The following is a 15601-nucleotide window of genomic DNA, read 5'->3' as shown; positions in this document are numbered from 1 at the left end:
GGGGATTGTGGTAATGTGATGATATGCTTTCGTTTGTTTGTGTTTTAAAAGGAAGGAGTTTTTTATTGTAAGGTTGAGCATTGCGTTTAATTGTGCTAGTTAGGTTAAGAATTGCATTTAATTGTGCTAGTAAGGTTATGAATTGCATTTAACAGACCATTCCATTAAATAATATAATGGAACTCTCGCTCACTAAACGCGGGAGGCTAGTCCATTTGCACCACGGAGCTGTATTGTGCTTACACGGCTTCTTGCCGTGAGAAAACTAGAAAAGAACTATTTTGTTTTAAAACTTTGAAACTTTGCACGATCATTAAAAACCTTCATTATACCTCGTTCAAGAGATTCGAACCAGTGAAACCTAAGAAAGCACATTGAAACCGTTTGAAGACTAAGCTCTTTAATCATGGATAATTTTCGTTTTAATTTTTTTACAATATAACTATAAAAGAGAAACTTTTGAAACTTTGCACAAAAATAACAAGCCTTATTTTGCGCATCTCATTAAATTCTCAAGATATTTGAACCGGTATTTGCAAAATTAGGGCCAAAAAACCGTATTTCTCCCTTAGACGGGCATGTTAAAAGCTGGCTCCTTTGATTTTTCGAGCGAAAAAAAAACGAAAATTTTTGGTACGCGCTTTTACATAGGAAAATAATTCTTTGGACGGGCATCTATAGCGCGTGTAGCCAAAAGCGTGATCGAGTCGGCTGGGACCAAACAAAGCCGTATTAGATCGTCTGCTTCAAAACCGCGGGAAAACGTTTGCGGGATGATGATGTCGCTGAGTATTGTGTATTAAAAATCACGTCGTTTAATGTAATTAGTAAAGTATTGATCGAGTGTTCGGAATTGGCTACTTGCTAAGGTATTTATAATTACTACGTTCTTAATTTACTCTTGTGGCGAAACCACTTTATAGATGTTTATTTTGTGCTGGAAAACTACGTTTGGGCAGAAATAGGGTTCTTTCTCAAATTCTCATAAGTTTTCAACAAATTGTAGCTTATTTTGGGAGGCATGGCATTTGCATTAATTTGGCATTAACTTAAATATATTTGTTTGATGCAAGGTCGAACGGCAAGCGTGTATAAGCCTTTTTAATCGCCTTTCTTCATTTGTTGTTTATGGGGGTGGGGTTGGGTGTTCGTCGTCTTACTAGAGGGGTTAAAATGCAAGACAAACACCTACCTCTTTTCACTAATGATTCAACCTCGCTAACGCTAGACAAGATGTTAGAATGCAGTCAGTTGTGGAGAGTTAAGGCCTTTTAACGGGAACGAGGGGCTTATAAAATTTCTGCATCAAAAGTGACCGCGTTTGTTGGTATGTCACGTGTCAATTGAGAGTCAAAATAGATTATAATCCAATTTTTAATATTCAACATAATATTCAATCTTATTCATAAATTTTCACAAAGGTTTATAGGGGTTAAAAAAAAAAAAGAAATTAAACAAAAAATCAAACTTATAGGCCTATCTAAGGGAGGTTTGTACTTTATAACCTCTATGGAATGTCTCCTTTTAAGTTTTAAATTTAAATTTTAGGGGTGTTTAGGTTAAAATCGTGCAGTTATGCACTAAAATAATAATGTTCAAAAATTAGAAAGTTAAGATTTTTTTAAAATTGAATCAATCCGTCAACCATAATCTAAGTTCTTTAACGATAGTTTCAAGTCAGTTTATCAAAATAGTTTCAAGTTTTTTAATTTCATACGACAAGTTGCTTTTCTTCCATATTCTTCTTAGGGGTTCAGGATCTTTTTTATTTCCTTGTTACGCGATTTAAGGGTTAATTATTATTATTTTTTCTCGATTTATTTCGCAATTTAAGGGTTAATTATTTTCTCTTTTTTTTTTTAATATTTCGCGCACTCGCGCTCCTTCTCTTCTTCAACTTAGGGGTTAAAAAAAAATATGTCTCCGAGTTTCTCCGAAAAATTAAGGATTCAAATTGACGAAAAATAAAGGTATCAAAATGAAAAAGTTTCGATTTAAAATTTACTCCGTACGTCTTAGGATTTCTTAAGGGTGAGCCGACAGGGTTTCGTTTAGACTAGGGATGAACCGGTACCGATACCATATCAGTATCGGCACCAATACTCAGGGTTTCCCGATAGTATCGGCACCGATACTCAGGGTTTTCCGATAGTATCGGCACCGATACTCAGGGTTTTCCGATAGTATCGGCACCGATACTCAGGGTTTTCCGATAGTATCGGCACCGATACTCAGGGTTTCCCGATAGTATCGGCACCGATACTCAGGGTTTCCCGATAGTATCGGCACCGATACTCAGGGTTTCCCGATAGTATCGGCACCGATACTCAGGGTTTCCCGATAGTATCGGTTCGGTTGGTTCGATACCGATACTAAACTTGTTTAAAATGCGTTATATGACGCTACATGACATTTTAGGTCTTTTCGTAACGTAATGATGGTGATAATATCTCATTTCTATGAATTACAATCGTGACGAGTTCTCATTTATATAAAAAGTGCCTGAATTCAGTTTATCTAACAACTAATAAGCGAAAATCTTTCTTAGTACGCGCCTGTAGGGATGAACCGATACCATATCGGTATCGATCGGTATCGGTTCATGTTTGTACCGGTATCGGGTTAAGCCTGGTATCGGCCATCTCTAGTTTAGACAGTTCAGGTATCGACTGAGGGTGGGACAGGAGGGACTTCGTATATATATCTTCTAGTTTCTCGCAAGGATCTCTGGGAAATGACGTTTGTTGATTGACTTTAGTTTGGCGAATAGTGGTCCATATTTATGACGTAGCCGGGCGGATTCATGTTAACAGCGAATAGGCAAAACTTTTTGTTTTGGGACCAAATACGGATTGGTCAGTTTAAGGGTTAAAAAAATGTTCTAGAAGTTTCTCGGGCCAGGTGCGTGGATAGTGACTTAAGGTCTTGTTGCTTGGAGTCTAAATCAGCGTGACATTTCTCTGGGTTCTTGGAAAGTACTTTAGTTGCTAGGTATTTCATTTTGCACTGTAGATATAGGGGTATGTAGGATAGTTCTAGAAAGTTCTGTGTCAACATTGATGGGCTAGTTCCTCATCTATTGTACGAAACCGTGAATTCCTTTTCAGTTTATTTTAAAGGGATAGGTTTAAGTTTAAAGGGCTAGTATTATCTTTATAATGTTAATTTAAGGTATTTTGCTATTAATTTAAAGATTAATCAAAAATTTAATTTGATTTTTGAGTTAAGATGGTTACACGTGGGGAAAATTTGATTAAGGGAATGAAATTTTATTTTTTCGTCTATTCTTGTTGTGGAGCTCCTTTGCGTCAGCTGGAAACGCTGTAGTTGTTAGAATTTTCTAGAGATGGGCCGATACCGATACCAATATCGGTACCGATATTTGGCTAAACCGATATATCGATATCGGTTGTAACTGGTATCGGCCCATCTCTAGAATATTAATAATTTTGTTCTAAAAACTTGAAATAGCAGTAATTCGCACAATTGGTATGAATAAGAAAGTGGATGTTGCTGTTCAAATGTATTTTGAGCTGCAAACATCAAAACTCGGTGTTTCAATAATGTGCGATACTTTGCTATAAAAGGTATACCAGCATACCTGTGTTCAAGTGATATTTTTCATATTTACGCGGTAAATTACGGCGTAATTTACCATTTTCCAAAATTACCGTAATTTTCGAACCCTAACCCTAAAGTTTTACTACGACCAGAAGAAAATGAGCTCATTTTCTTCTGCTACGACTGTTAAATCCATACATATTTTGAACCATTGTTTGAAGCTCTGAAGCTAGTCAAATTGAAGATAATTGTCGGTAATTACAATTAACTATATGTTCCATCGTGATGCGTTTTAGCAATCTTTCTCCTTGGAAAATGCATGGAGTTGTATTTCATTTTTGAAATCCCTTTTTTTTAATGTTTTATTGTGCTCTGGCTGCATGCATTTGTGTTTTATTTTGCAATGACTGCATTAATGCATGTTTTTTGTTTCGACATGGAAGAAATTCCTAATAGCATCCAGTTCTTATTTAGGTTTTTATGTCGGTCGCATTTAAACAAAAGGGAGAATTTCTGATGAACGGATTAGAGATTCAAATCGAAAAAAAATTTAGTTAACACTATTACTCGCTATTGGAAATTTTGAAGATTCTATACATCAAGTATTTACGCGTAAGAAATACGCCCTTTTATTAAAAGCCGCATTGAACAATTCAAAATGGAGCTTGCCAAACTGCCTATGATTTCGCTACAACGCCAAACCCTAACTAATTTCGCCTCGTCAGTATGGATTAGTGCAAATAAACAATACTTGCGACTCCCTTTGGAAATCAACCGCAAGTCAATGAACGACGCAGCAATTGCTCAGCTGAAGCGCTCCGTCATAGGAAAACATATCAAAGAAATGACCATGATGATATTGAATGATGTAGGACATGAAATATTTGATTGGCTTTTTGAAATTAAAGACCACGTCACTGACATTACCCTGGAACACCAAGTCTCCAATTTGAGCTGGACTGTTGAAGGCCCATTGAACAAACCCAAGATGACCAGATTACTACTAGAGAATCAAAGTGACCTTGGTTTGTCATTCATTTTTAAAATGGCATGCGAATACTGTTTGGAGGATAAAATTAGGGAACTATGGCCACGAATCAGAGAAGAACTGGATTTAAACGATTTCTATGATGAAAATTTGATGGTAAAATACTGGATCTATAAACTAGGAGGGCGGTTGCTGGATAGTTCCTTTTTAAACCCTTTATTAGAAGAGATGTCGATTGATATCAAATTTTTCGTCCGCGTTGTTTATAGTTGTAAATTTAGAAAATCAACAGTAAAATTTCTGTTTAATAATTTAAGTGAAGATGAAAAAATTCAGGCCTTGGATATTATTTTTAAACCATCGATCTATTCAAGAGAAGACATTCTAAAATTTTCAGGAGCACCAGGTCTGGGATATTTATTGAGCCAATTAAATTACACGCAAATGTGCAAATTAGTATCCGAAATTGAACTACCTAAACAGTTATTTATGAACATATCATGCTTCGCGTGTCCAAGTACACATTTACTAAAGGCATTGGACCATTGCATTGACAAAATGGAAGGCGCTATTGAAGCTACAAACGGCAATGATTTGGTAGAGTTTGCTGATGGAGCGTTCGAGTTTGTCAGATGCTACAACAGTACGATTTTGTTCAGATATTGTTGGACCAGATTCCCAAAAGAAGGATTAAAAGAAGCAATGGAAGATTTTCGTTCACTGTTCTTGTTTCAAATCTTTCGTGACCTGGCTGACAACAAAGACGTTGTGTCCATTAAAATGGTAATTGATAGTATTGACCCCGAGAGTTATGCCAAGAAATTGTTACCTCATTACCATCTTCTCATTAATGAAACGTTGGCTTCATTCGATATGGATCTGTTGAAATATTACCTCGCTCGTACTGTTGTCTGTAAGAACATGGCCAAAAACCTCCTTAAGATGTTGAAGGACTCTTATTACTTAGAAAATATGGAAACCACTACGGGTATTTTAATTCAGCTTTTTCCTGAGTTGGATCCCAATTGCGCAGATTAAGTTGTTAAAACCAGTGTAACTTAACGCATATTTACTTGTTTATTTTTCTTCGTTCAAATTAGTGCATTTGTTTCCTAAACAAAGAAGTTGTCCTTGAATTTTGTGCCGAAAATTATTTTTCTTAAAAAAACTGCGCATTTTTAAATAAGTAATTTAGAATTGCGCGCAGTTGTAGTTACATCCTTACATAAATATTGTTTAGTGATTACACTGTGACAGGTGAAAATTACTCCCAATTTTCAGGGGGTTTTTTTGAAAGATTTTTTTTCAAATTAACCCACACATGGTTATTACTTCTGTTATCTTCGTATTAGTTTCGTATTCAATAATTTTATTTCAAAAGCCATGCAATTTTTAATATGTAATAAAGAAATACATAGTAATTTTTTTTTCATACATTGTTTTTTCTTATTATTTAGCGATTATATTATGATGTTACTCGATTTGTTGGATTTTTGTTCAAAGCTTTATTCCAAATAAACAAACACATTTTTTTGCTTTTATTGGCCAAACAAAGTTTTCAACTAATTTCATGTTCAAGAAATGTTTTTCTAAATCTACGCAATAAGTCCTTTAAAATTACTATTGTGCTTGTTCATTTTTTCAATAACGTTTTTTTTGTACTTTTAATGGAGACGTAAATAAAAGAAGGTAATCTTTGAAAGTTTTTGCGTTTTGAATTTGAATTTGTGAAATCGAAACGCTGACACTTATAATGCAACTATCTCTATACAAGTAGCCACATCGTATGATCATGTATATCTACGATGTGGCTATTAGTCCGACCTTCCTGTAGTAGTCGTGTCACATTATCGCCTTTGGTGGTATGGAAGTTTTCGTTCGCCAGCTAGTGAAGGGAGGGTATAGTGGTATGGTGATGATATTTGTTCGCTTGTTTGTGTTTTGAAAGGAAGGAGTTTTTAATCGTAAGGTTGCATTTAATTGTACTAGTAAAGCTAAGAATTGCATTTGATAGACCATTCCATTAAATACTTGAAGAGAAACCAACGCACAGGGGAAGGGCCGCCATACTAGGAGAGTTGTTCTCGCTAGATGGGGCTCGCGTTCGCTAAACGCGGGAGGCTAGCCCACTTGCATCACGGAGCTGTATTGTGCTTACACTGCCGCTTGCGGTGCTTCTTGGCGTGAGGGAACTAGAAAATATTTATTTGTTTTTTAACTTTGCACGATCATTTAAAACCCTTCATTATACCTATCCCTAAAATTTCAAGAGATTCGAAACAGTGAAACCGAAGAAAACACATTAAAACAGTTTTAATTTCTCACAAAAAACTATAAAAGAGAAACTTTTGATGCTTTGCACCAAAATAAAAAAACCTTATTTAGAAAATCTCATTAAAATGTCAAGAGATTTGAACTAGCATTTTCAAAATAAGTGCCAAAAAAACAGTGTTCCTCCCATCGACGTGCATGTTAAAATCTGACTCTGATATTTCGAGTGAAAAAACCGAAAATTCCTGGTATGCGAGTTTACATAGGAAAAAATTCTTTAGACGGCGGGGCGTTTATTTCGCGTGCTACCAAAAGCGTGATCGAGTCGGCTGCGACCAAACAAAGCAGTCTTCCCTTTAGCCCGTCTACTTCAAAACCGCGGTAAAACGTACGTGAGTCCCGTGGGCCGTGACATGACACTGAATTTGTCTATTAAAATCACGTCTTTAAATGTAATTAGTAAAGTATTGATCGAGTGTTCGGAATTGGCAACTTGCAAAGGTATTTATATTTACTATATTCTTAATTTACTTTTGTGGAGAAACCACGTTATAGAGGTTTATTTTGTGCTGGAAAACTTGGCGTTAGGGCGGAAATAGAGTCCTTTATCAAATTCTCGGTAGGATTTTACTTTACCTACCTAACCCAACCCACACTTGATTCTGATTAATTAGGCCACGGGGAGTTCGGAAAAAATAGTGAAAAAATTCTAAACCCGCCGCAAGTTGGTTAAAAAAATTTTTGAAAATTTGAAAATTGCATGTACTTACCGCCATTAAGACCGCTACGTGCCTAAACGCATTCTGCCCTCGATCTTGAAAAACTACTCGGGGGGGGGGGGTAAATATAATAACAAGGACTCGCGACCGAAATCAAGGAGCACATACTGCTGAAATATAGCTATGAAATTTTAAACACCCACTGAAACATTTAGAATTCTCATACCAGGATAGAAAAATATTTGAAGCGAGCTCCAATTTTAAAAATAAACAACGATATTTTGCTAAATTGCGTAGATTATTTCGGAAGTAAATAAAGATAAACTTTAATATTTTGGAAAAGGCATAATATTATTTGGGAAATAAATGAAGATAAACCACAATATTTTGGAAAAGGCGTAACATTATTTGGGAAGTAAATGAAGATAAACAATAGTATTTTGGAAAAGGCATAATATTATTTGGGAAGTAAATGAAGATAAACAATAATATTTTGGAAAAGGCGTAACATTATTTGGGAAGTAAATGAAGGTAAAGCACAATATTTTGGAAAAGGCATAATATTGTTTGTTAAGTAAATGAAGGTAAAGCACAATATTTTGGAAAAGGCATAATATTGTTTGTTAAGTAAATGAAGATAATTAGCAATATTTTTGAAAAGGCGGCCAATTATTGGGAAGCAAATGATGGTGAACAACAATATTTTAAAAAGGCTTCAATATGTTGGAAGGAAGTGTATATTAAAAATTATACACTATTAACTGCAAAACTGTTTATACCGATGGCTATGCAGTAAAGTGTGGCACTTAGCGTTACCCGAGAAACACCACTTGGAGGTGGCCACACGTCGTTTCTCATGAGGAGTTTTGATAAGGCAGGCCCCCTTGCCTACTGCCGCTACAATCCAACCGGGAGTTTTGATAAGGCAGGCCCCTTGCCTACTGCCGCTATAATCCAACCGGGAGTTTTGATAAGGCAGGCCCCTTGCCTACTGCCGCTATAATCCAACCGGGAGTTTTGATAAGGCAGGCCCCTTGCCTACTGCCGCTATAATCCAACCGGGGAGTTTTGATAAGGCAGGCCCCTTGCCTACTGCCAAAAACTAAGAAAACGTTGCCTTATTCGTCAGTGAATTCGGCAGTGTTTTCTTCGTTTTGGCCAGCAATTAAAAATGCTGGTTCTGTCTCGGGATCGAGAGTAGCCAGCTCTTCCTCCGAGACCCCGATTTCAATTAATTCAAGGCCTTTTTTGCCCGGTCCAGGGTAGCAAGACTTTACGTCTTCCAAGAACCGAGCAAAATTGGTTCCAGGAGGAAGCCAGTTTCCATCCTGGTCCTTGAAAAATAGGCATCGGTACCAATAAGAAGCCATATAGCTACTTAATGACCTGTCTGTTCTGTGGGACTTAATGGCATCCTTCACGTGTCTATTTCGGTTCTCGATGTTGTTGGTATGGGCGCGAGAATCTTCCGAGTTGACAAACTCGTACTTATGAAGCACGGTAAGGTGCTCCCGAAAGCCCATTAACGTACAATTCATGTACATAGGGGCTCCGTCAGACACGATGATGGACCCAGGGGCTATATATTTTGCCATTTGCCTCCACAGAACAGCACGGGACTTATTTTTCACTTTCAAAAATAGACCATCTTTTGTATCCCGGCAATAAATTCCAAAGATACAAATGGTTTCCCCGGCTAACTCCGCCCCTCGGTTGTATTTGCGAGTATGAAGGTAGGTTTCGTCCACCTCCACAAACAGTCCTGGTCCTCCAATCTGAACTTTGTCGGCCCTATTAGAAATGACAATCTCCGTTACCTCACGACACATGGAAAAATAATCCACAACTGTTCGTGAGGAACATTCACTATGGGTTGTAGCGTCAGTGACGCTCATTTTACAAACCCAAAGGAAAACGAGGAAAAGATTGTCGGTAACCGACAAATTTTGATTATAGAACCATGTGTTTTTGGAGGGGACGAAAGCCTTCACACACTCGGAAACCAAATGATCGGGAACCTTTTTCTTCAATGCCCTTAAAGCCTTTCGCTTGTTGGCTCGAGATTGCCCAGTGGAACATCGGATTACGTATCCAAACCGACTTTGGTTGTTAAACACCCCCACAAGAAATCCATCGATAATTCCATCGTCGGATTTATTTCCGCAAGTACAAGCGATCTTTCTTTCATTGAAAGAAGTAACGCTTGGAACCAAGTCCAATGAAATCACCAGAGTTTTAGCGTCCCTTTCAGATTTGGCCCTTAACTCTTCGTTCATACATGGAAAAAATCCACCCCAATTTTTTAACGAAATACTGTGGAAAAACTGTTCCGCAGTTTCAAAATTAGGGTTTTCAAAAGTTGGATTTTCCATTTTTGAAACTAGGCCAGCCACAAAACCAAATGCTTCCCACCAAAAATGTGTTTCTTCCCACCAGAAATGTCTCTTCCCACCAAAAATATCTCTTCCCACCAAAAATATCTCTTCCCAACAAAAATATCTCTTCCCAACAAAATAATGCCACAAAATTGAGTTTTATTAAACCTCTCGCTTAGCTCGCTCAAACGCGTCTGATGAGCAATAAAGAATTGTCTTAAAAAGTCACCTGTTACCAAAAAACGGTTCGCGCATGCGCGAACGGTTGCCATGGCAAAGAAGAAGGTTGCCACGTTACCATGACAACCATTGTGCCGGCGGTGGGTTTGGATGTTTTAATTTTAGAACAAAAATTCATTTTCTCCACGTCAAGTGAAATCCTAAGCTATCCAAACCAAAAACCTAACCGAACCTGCTTCTGCCCACAATAAAAGGTAGATCTAGATCTTTTTTTTTTTTTCAAACCATTTATTGAAAAGGATTAACGGTTTGTAAAAATAAAAATTATCGAGTTAAAGTTGATAATTATGGCTTTCAAAAGTAATCGCGTTGCAGCGATGCGAAGGTTGCTAAATGGAAAGGATGTATCTGATTTTAGCAGCGTTCCTGAACATATTTTGTGTGCATTTTTTGACGAATGCACATATGTAAAAAGAATGCAAGTTGTAGCATTCTGCGTATTGAATGGAATATCGGAATACAATTTTTGGCGAATCATTCGTTGGAAAGATTGTTCAAGGCAGGACGAACGTAAGGTTGCAGATCTTTTCATTTACATGAAAAAAACGGAAAATCAGGGTAGACTTTATTCATATGATATTCATTCAGGACTTATAAAATATTTGGATGGGGCTACTAGATATTTTGGTTCTCGAATTGAGTCATCTTAATTAATTTATTATTTACCTATTTTTACGAGATTTGGTGGAATTTCAGTAAATATATACGGCAGTAGGCAAGGGGACCTGCCTAAACAAAACTCCCCATGAGAAACGACGTGTGGCCACCTCCATGTGGTGTTTCTCGGGTAACGCTAAGTGCCACATTTTAAGCAAATTGTATATAATTTTCCAAATAAGTGACCGCCTTTCCAAAATATGTTGTTTATCATCCCAAATAATGTTACGCCTTTTCCAAAATATTGTGGTTTATCTTCATTTACTTCCCAAATAATGTTACGCCTTTCCCAAAATATTGTGGTTTATCTTCATTTACTTCCCAAATAATGTTACACCTTTTCCAAAATATTGTGGTTTATCTTCATTTATTTCCCAAATAATATTATGCCTTTTCCAAAATATTATTGTTTATCTTCATTTATTTCCCAAATAATGTTACGCCTTTTCCAAAATATTGTGGTTTATCTTCATTTATTTCCCAAATAATATTATGCCTTTTCCAAAATATTATTGTTTATCTTCATTTATTTCCCAAATAATGTTACGCCTTTTCCAAAATATTGTGGTTTATCTTCATTTATTTCCCAAATAATATTATGCCTTTTCCAAAATATTATTGTGTATCTTCATTTATTTCCCAAATAATGTTACGCCTTTTCCAAAATATTGTGGTTTATCTTCATTTATTTCCCAAATAATATTATGCCTTTTCCAAAATATTGTTTATCTTCATTTATTTCCCAAATAATATTATGCCTTTTCCAAAATATTAAAGTTTATCTTTATTTACTTCCGAAATAATCTACGCAATTTAGCAAAATATCGTTGTTTATTTTTAAAATTGGAGCTCGCTTCAAATATTTTTCTATCCTGGTATGAGAATTCTAGTGTTGTAAATTTTCCGGAAAAATAAAACGCGGAAAATTTTCCGGAAAATTTTCCGCTAATCGGAAAAATATAAAACTAGCAATTATGTGAGCTTTGAGTCAATTTATCTAACTTTTAAAGGTTTAAAACATTCTCCATTTATTTTGCCATCTTTACTAGATCTATTAAACTACCACCAAATATTAGTGATTGATTTTCCCATAATTTGTGACTTTAAACAGGGTTAACAAACTTAATAACATTAAAAACATAACACCTCGTTTCCCTTACAATGACGCAGACGATCACTATCCTTTATGCCTGATAATTTTAGTTTCACTTGGGTCTCTTAACGGTTAGGTCTCGACTCTCTAACGCCTTATACCGTCATAAGAGCAAACAGTAACCCTATGCATGCAAGCGATAGCAAATGAGTGAGCTTTTCCTATAGAAAATAGGGGTCACTAGACTCTGTGCCGTTGGACAATTTTTTACCCCTCCGAATTCACCTAAAACAAAATAATGAATGTTTTGAAAAGAAAGGCAATTGAAAAATTTTAAAGTTTTAACTTTTTAATTGAAAAACCGGTAGCGGAAAAATACGGAAAATTTTCCGGAAAAATATAGCTCGGTCATTTTCCGGAAAATTTTCCGGGCGGAAAATTTTCCGACTTACAACCCTAGAGAATTCTAAATGTTTCAGTGGGTGTTTAAAATTTCATAGCTATATTTCAGCAGTATGTGCTCCTTGATTTCGGTCGCGAGTCCTTGTTATTATATTTACCCCCCCCCCCCCGAGTAGTTTTTCAAGATCGAGGGCAGAATGCGTTTAGGCACGTAGCGGTCTTAATGGCGGTAAGTACATGCAATTTTCAAATTTTCAAAAATTTTTTTAACCAACTTGCGGCGGGTTAAGAATTTTTTCACTATTTTTTCCGAACTCCCCGTGGCCTAATTAGTCAGAATCAAGTGTTGGTTGGGTTAGGTAGGTAAAGTAAAATCCTACCAAATTGTCATCCGTTTTCTAGAAGGAAATTAGAGCTTGTTTTGGGAGACATGTGGGGTGGCATTTCCTTTAATTTTGGCATTAACTTAAATATTTCAGTTGGTGTACTCGTTTAATTAGTACTCATACTCTAACGTTTAACTATGACTGTTAAATGTATACATATTTTAAACCATTGTTTGAAGCTCTGAAGCTAGACAAATTGAAGATAATTGACGGTAATTACAATTAACTATAGGTACCATCGCTATGCGTTTTAGCAATCTTTCACCTTGCAAGATGCATGGAGTTGTATTTCATTTTAGAAATCCCTTTTGGAATGTTTTATTTTGCTCTTGCTGCATGCATTCATGTTGCATGTTTTTTTTTTTGCTTTTGCATGGAAGAAATAACCTCTAGTTCTTATTTAGATTTTATGGTTTTAGGTCAGTCGCATTTAAACAAAAGCGAGGATTTCTGATGAATAGATTGAAGATTCATATCGAAAAAAAATTGGTGAACACTATTACTCGCTATTGGAAATTTGAAGATTCGATACATCAAGTATTTACGCATAGGGAATACGCCCATTTATTGAAAGCCGTATTGAACAATTCAAAATGGAGCTTGCCAGATTGCCTATGATTTCGCTACAACGCCAAGCCCTGACTAATTTCGCCTCGTTAATATGGGTTAGAGCAAATAAACAATCCTTGCGATATCCTCTGTGTTTTCGCGATTCACTGAAGAACAGAGCGATTGACGATCTGGAGCGCTCCGACACAGCAAAACATATTAAAGAAATGACCATGATGATATTGGATGAAGTAGGATATGAAATATTTGATTGGCTTTACGAAATTAAAAACGACGTCACTGACATTACCCTGGAACACCAACTCGCCAATTTGAGCTGGACTGTTGAAGGCTCATTAAATCGACCCAAGATGACCAGATTACTACTAGAGAATGAAACTGACCTTGATTTGTCATTCAGATTTAGAATGGCATGCATGTACTGTTTGGAGGATAAAGTTAGAGAATTGTGGCCACGAATTAGAGAAAAACGGCAGTTAAACGATTTCGATGGTAAAAATTTGATGGTTAGATACTGGATTTATAAACTACTTGGGGTCTTGCTGGACCCGCTGGATAGTTTCTATTTAGACCCTTTGTTAGATGGAATTTCAATTGATGTCCAATTTTTCGCCAGGGTTGCTCATTGTTATGATTTTACAAAATCAACAGTAAAATTTCTGTTTAATAATTTAACTGAAGATGAAAAAATTGAGGCCTTGGATATTCTATTTAAACCATCGAATCATGACAGAGACCACCTTCTCCAACATTCAGGTCTGGAGATATTTATTGAGTCAATTAAATTACACGCAAATGTGTGGATTAGTATCCGAATTTGAACTACCTGAACACTTATTGAGGAACATATCCTACTTCGCGTGGCCAAATACACATATTCTAAAGGCATTGGACCATTACATTGGCAAAATGGATGGCGCCGTTGAAGCTACAAACGGCAATGATTTGGTGGAGTTTGCTGATGGAGCGTTCGAGTTTGTCAGACGCTACAACCGTGGGGTTTTGTTCAGATATTGTTGGACCAGATTCCCAAGAGAAGAATTAAATAAAGCTATCGATTCAAGGTTCTTTGATGACATCATTTCTAAATTGGCTAACAACAAAGACGCTGTGTCCATTAAGATGGTAATTGATAGTATTGACCCCAAGAGTTACGCCAAGAACTTGTTACCTTGTTTTCATTATCTCATTATTTATTCGTTGGCTGCATACGATATAGATCTGTTGAAATATTACCTCACTCGTACCGTTGTCAGTGAGAACTTGGCCAAAAACCTCCTTATGATGTTGAAGAGTTTTTACTTTCGAGATAAAATGAAGGAAACCATTACTGGTATTTTAATTCAGCTTTTTCCTGAGTTGGATCCCAATTGTTCAGATTAAGTTGTAACAACGAGTGAAACTTCACACATCTTTACTTGTTTATTTTTTTTTTCATATTTGTGCATTTGTTTCCTAAACAAAAGGAGTTGTTGAATTTTGTGCCAAGAATTATTTTTCTTAAAAACTGCGCATTTTTAAATAAGTAATTTAGAATTGCGCGCAGTTGTACTTACACCCTTACATAAATATTGTTTATTGCTTAGTAATTACACAGTTTAATTGGGAAAATTACTCCCTATTCTCAGGGGGGGGGTTAAAGCTTTTTTTTTTTCATATTTACCCTCACATGGTTATCTTCGTATTAGTTTCGTATTCAATAATTTTCTTTCAAAAGCTACGCAATTTTTCAAAAGTAATATAGAATTACATACCAATTTGTTTTTCATACTTAGTTTTCTCTTATTTAGTGATTATTTTATAAAGTTAGTCGATTTGTTTGGTTTTTTTTTCAAAGCTTTATTCTAAATAAACGAACACATGTTTGTAGTTTTTATTGAACAAACAAAGTTTTCAACTAATTTCATGTTCAAGAAATGTTTTTCTAAATCTACTCAATTATAAATAAGTCCCTTAAAATTGCTATTGTAATTAACATTTTTTTGTACTCTTTAATGGAGACATAAATAAAAGATGGTAATCTTTGAACTTTTTGCGTTTTGAATTTTAATTTGTGAAATCGAAACGCTGACACTGATAATGCAACTATCTCTATACATGTCGCTACATCGTATGATGTATTTCTACGATGTGGCTCTTAGTCCGACCTTCCTGTAGCTGTAGTAGTCGTTGTGCCACATTATCGCCTTTGAAAGTATGGAAGTTTTCGTTCGCCAGTGAAGATTGTGGTAAGGTGATTATATTTTTCGCTTGTTTGTGTTTTAAAAGGAAGGAGTTTTTAATTTTAGGGTTGAGCATTGTATTGAATTGTGCTAGTAAGGTTTAGAATTGCAGTTAAC

At 35.9% G+C, this 15601-nt stretch overlaps 2 protein-coding genes across 6 annotated transcripts in view; both read left to right on the top strand.

Annotated features, from left to right (window-relative positions):
• Window positions 1-15601, top strand: part of LOC149618667 (uncharacterized) — a 70719-nt gene that overhangs the window by 12047 nt on the left and 43071 nt on the right. The window lies entirely within an intron of this gene.
• Window positions 717-15601, top strand: part of LOC149618671 (uncharacterized) — a 34589-nt gene continuing 19704 nt past the window's right edge. For 2 of the 5 annotated variants that reach the window (XM_089854223.1, XM_089854221.1), the window contains exon 1: window positions 717-869. Coding sequence is in view for 3 of the 5 variants with exons in the window: in XM_089854225.1 (XP_089710351.1) it covers window positions 4220-5587 (1368 nt within the window). In the remaining 2 variants the exon portion in view is untranslated. Of the gene's footprint in view, window positions 870-4035; window positions 6252-14518; window positions 15152-15601 lie in introns of those variants that run through there. The other 3 variants (XM_089854227.1, XM_089854225.1, XM_089854226.1) reach the window with 3 other exon arrangements.

Source organism: Phalangium opilio, unplaced genomic scaffold, assembly GCF_054372755.1.
Source record: "Phalangium opilio isolate 3A_F unplaced genomic scaffold, DU_Popi_V2 ptg000209l_1, whole genome shotgun sequence".
In the NCBI taxonomy this organism is placed as follows: Eukaryota; Metazoa; Arthropoda; class Arachnida; order Opiliones; family Phalangiidae; genus Phalangium; species Phalangium opilio.
The sequence above is the reverse complement of the archived record's forward strand: the minus strand, read 5'-3'. Positions and strand labels throughout refer to the sequence as shown.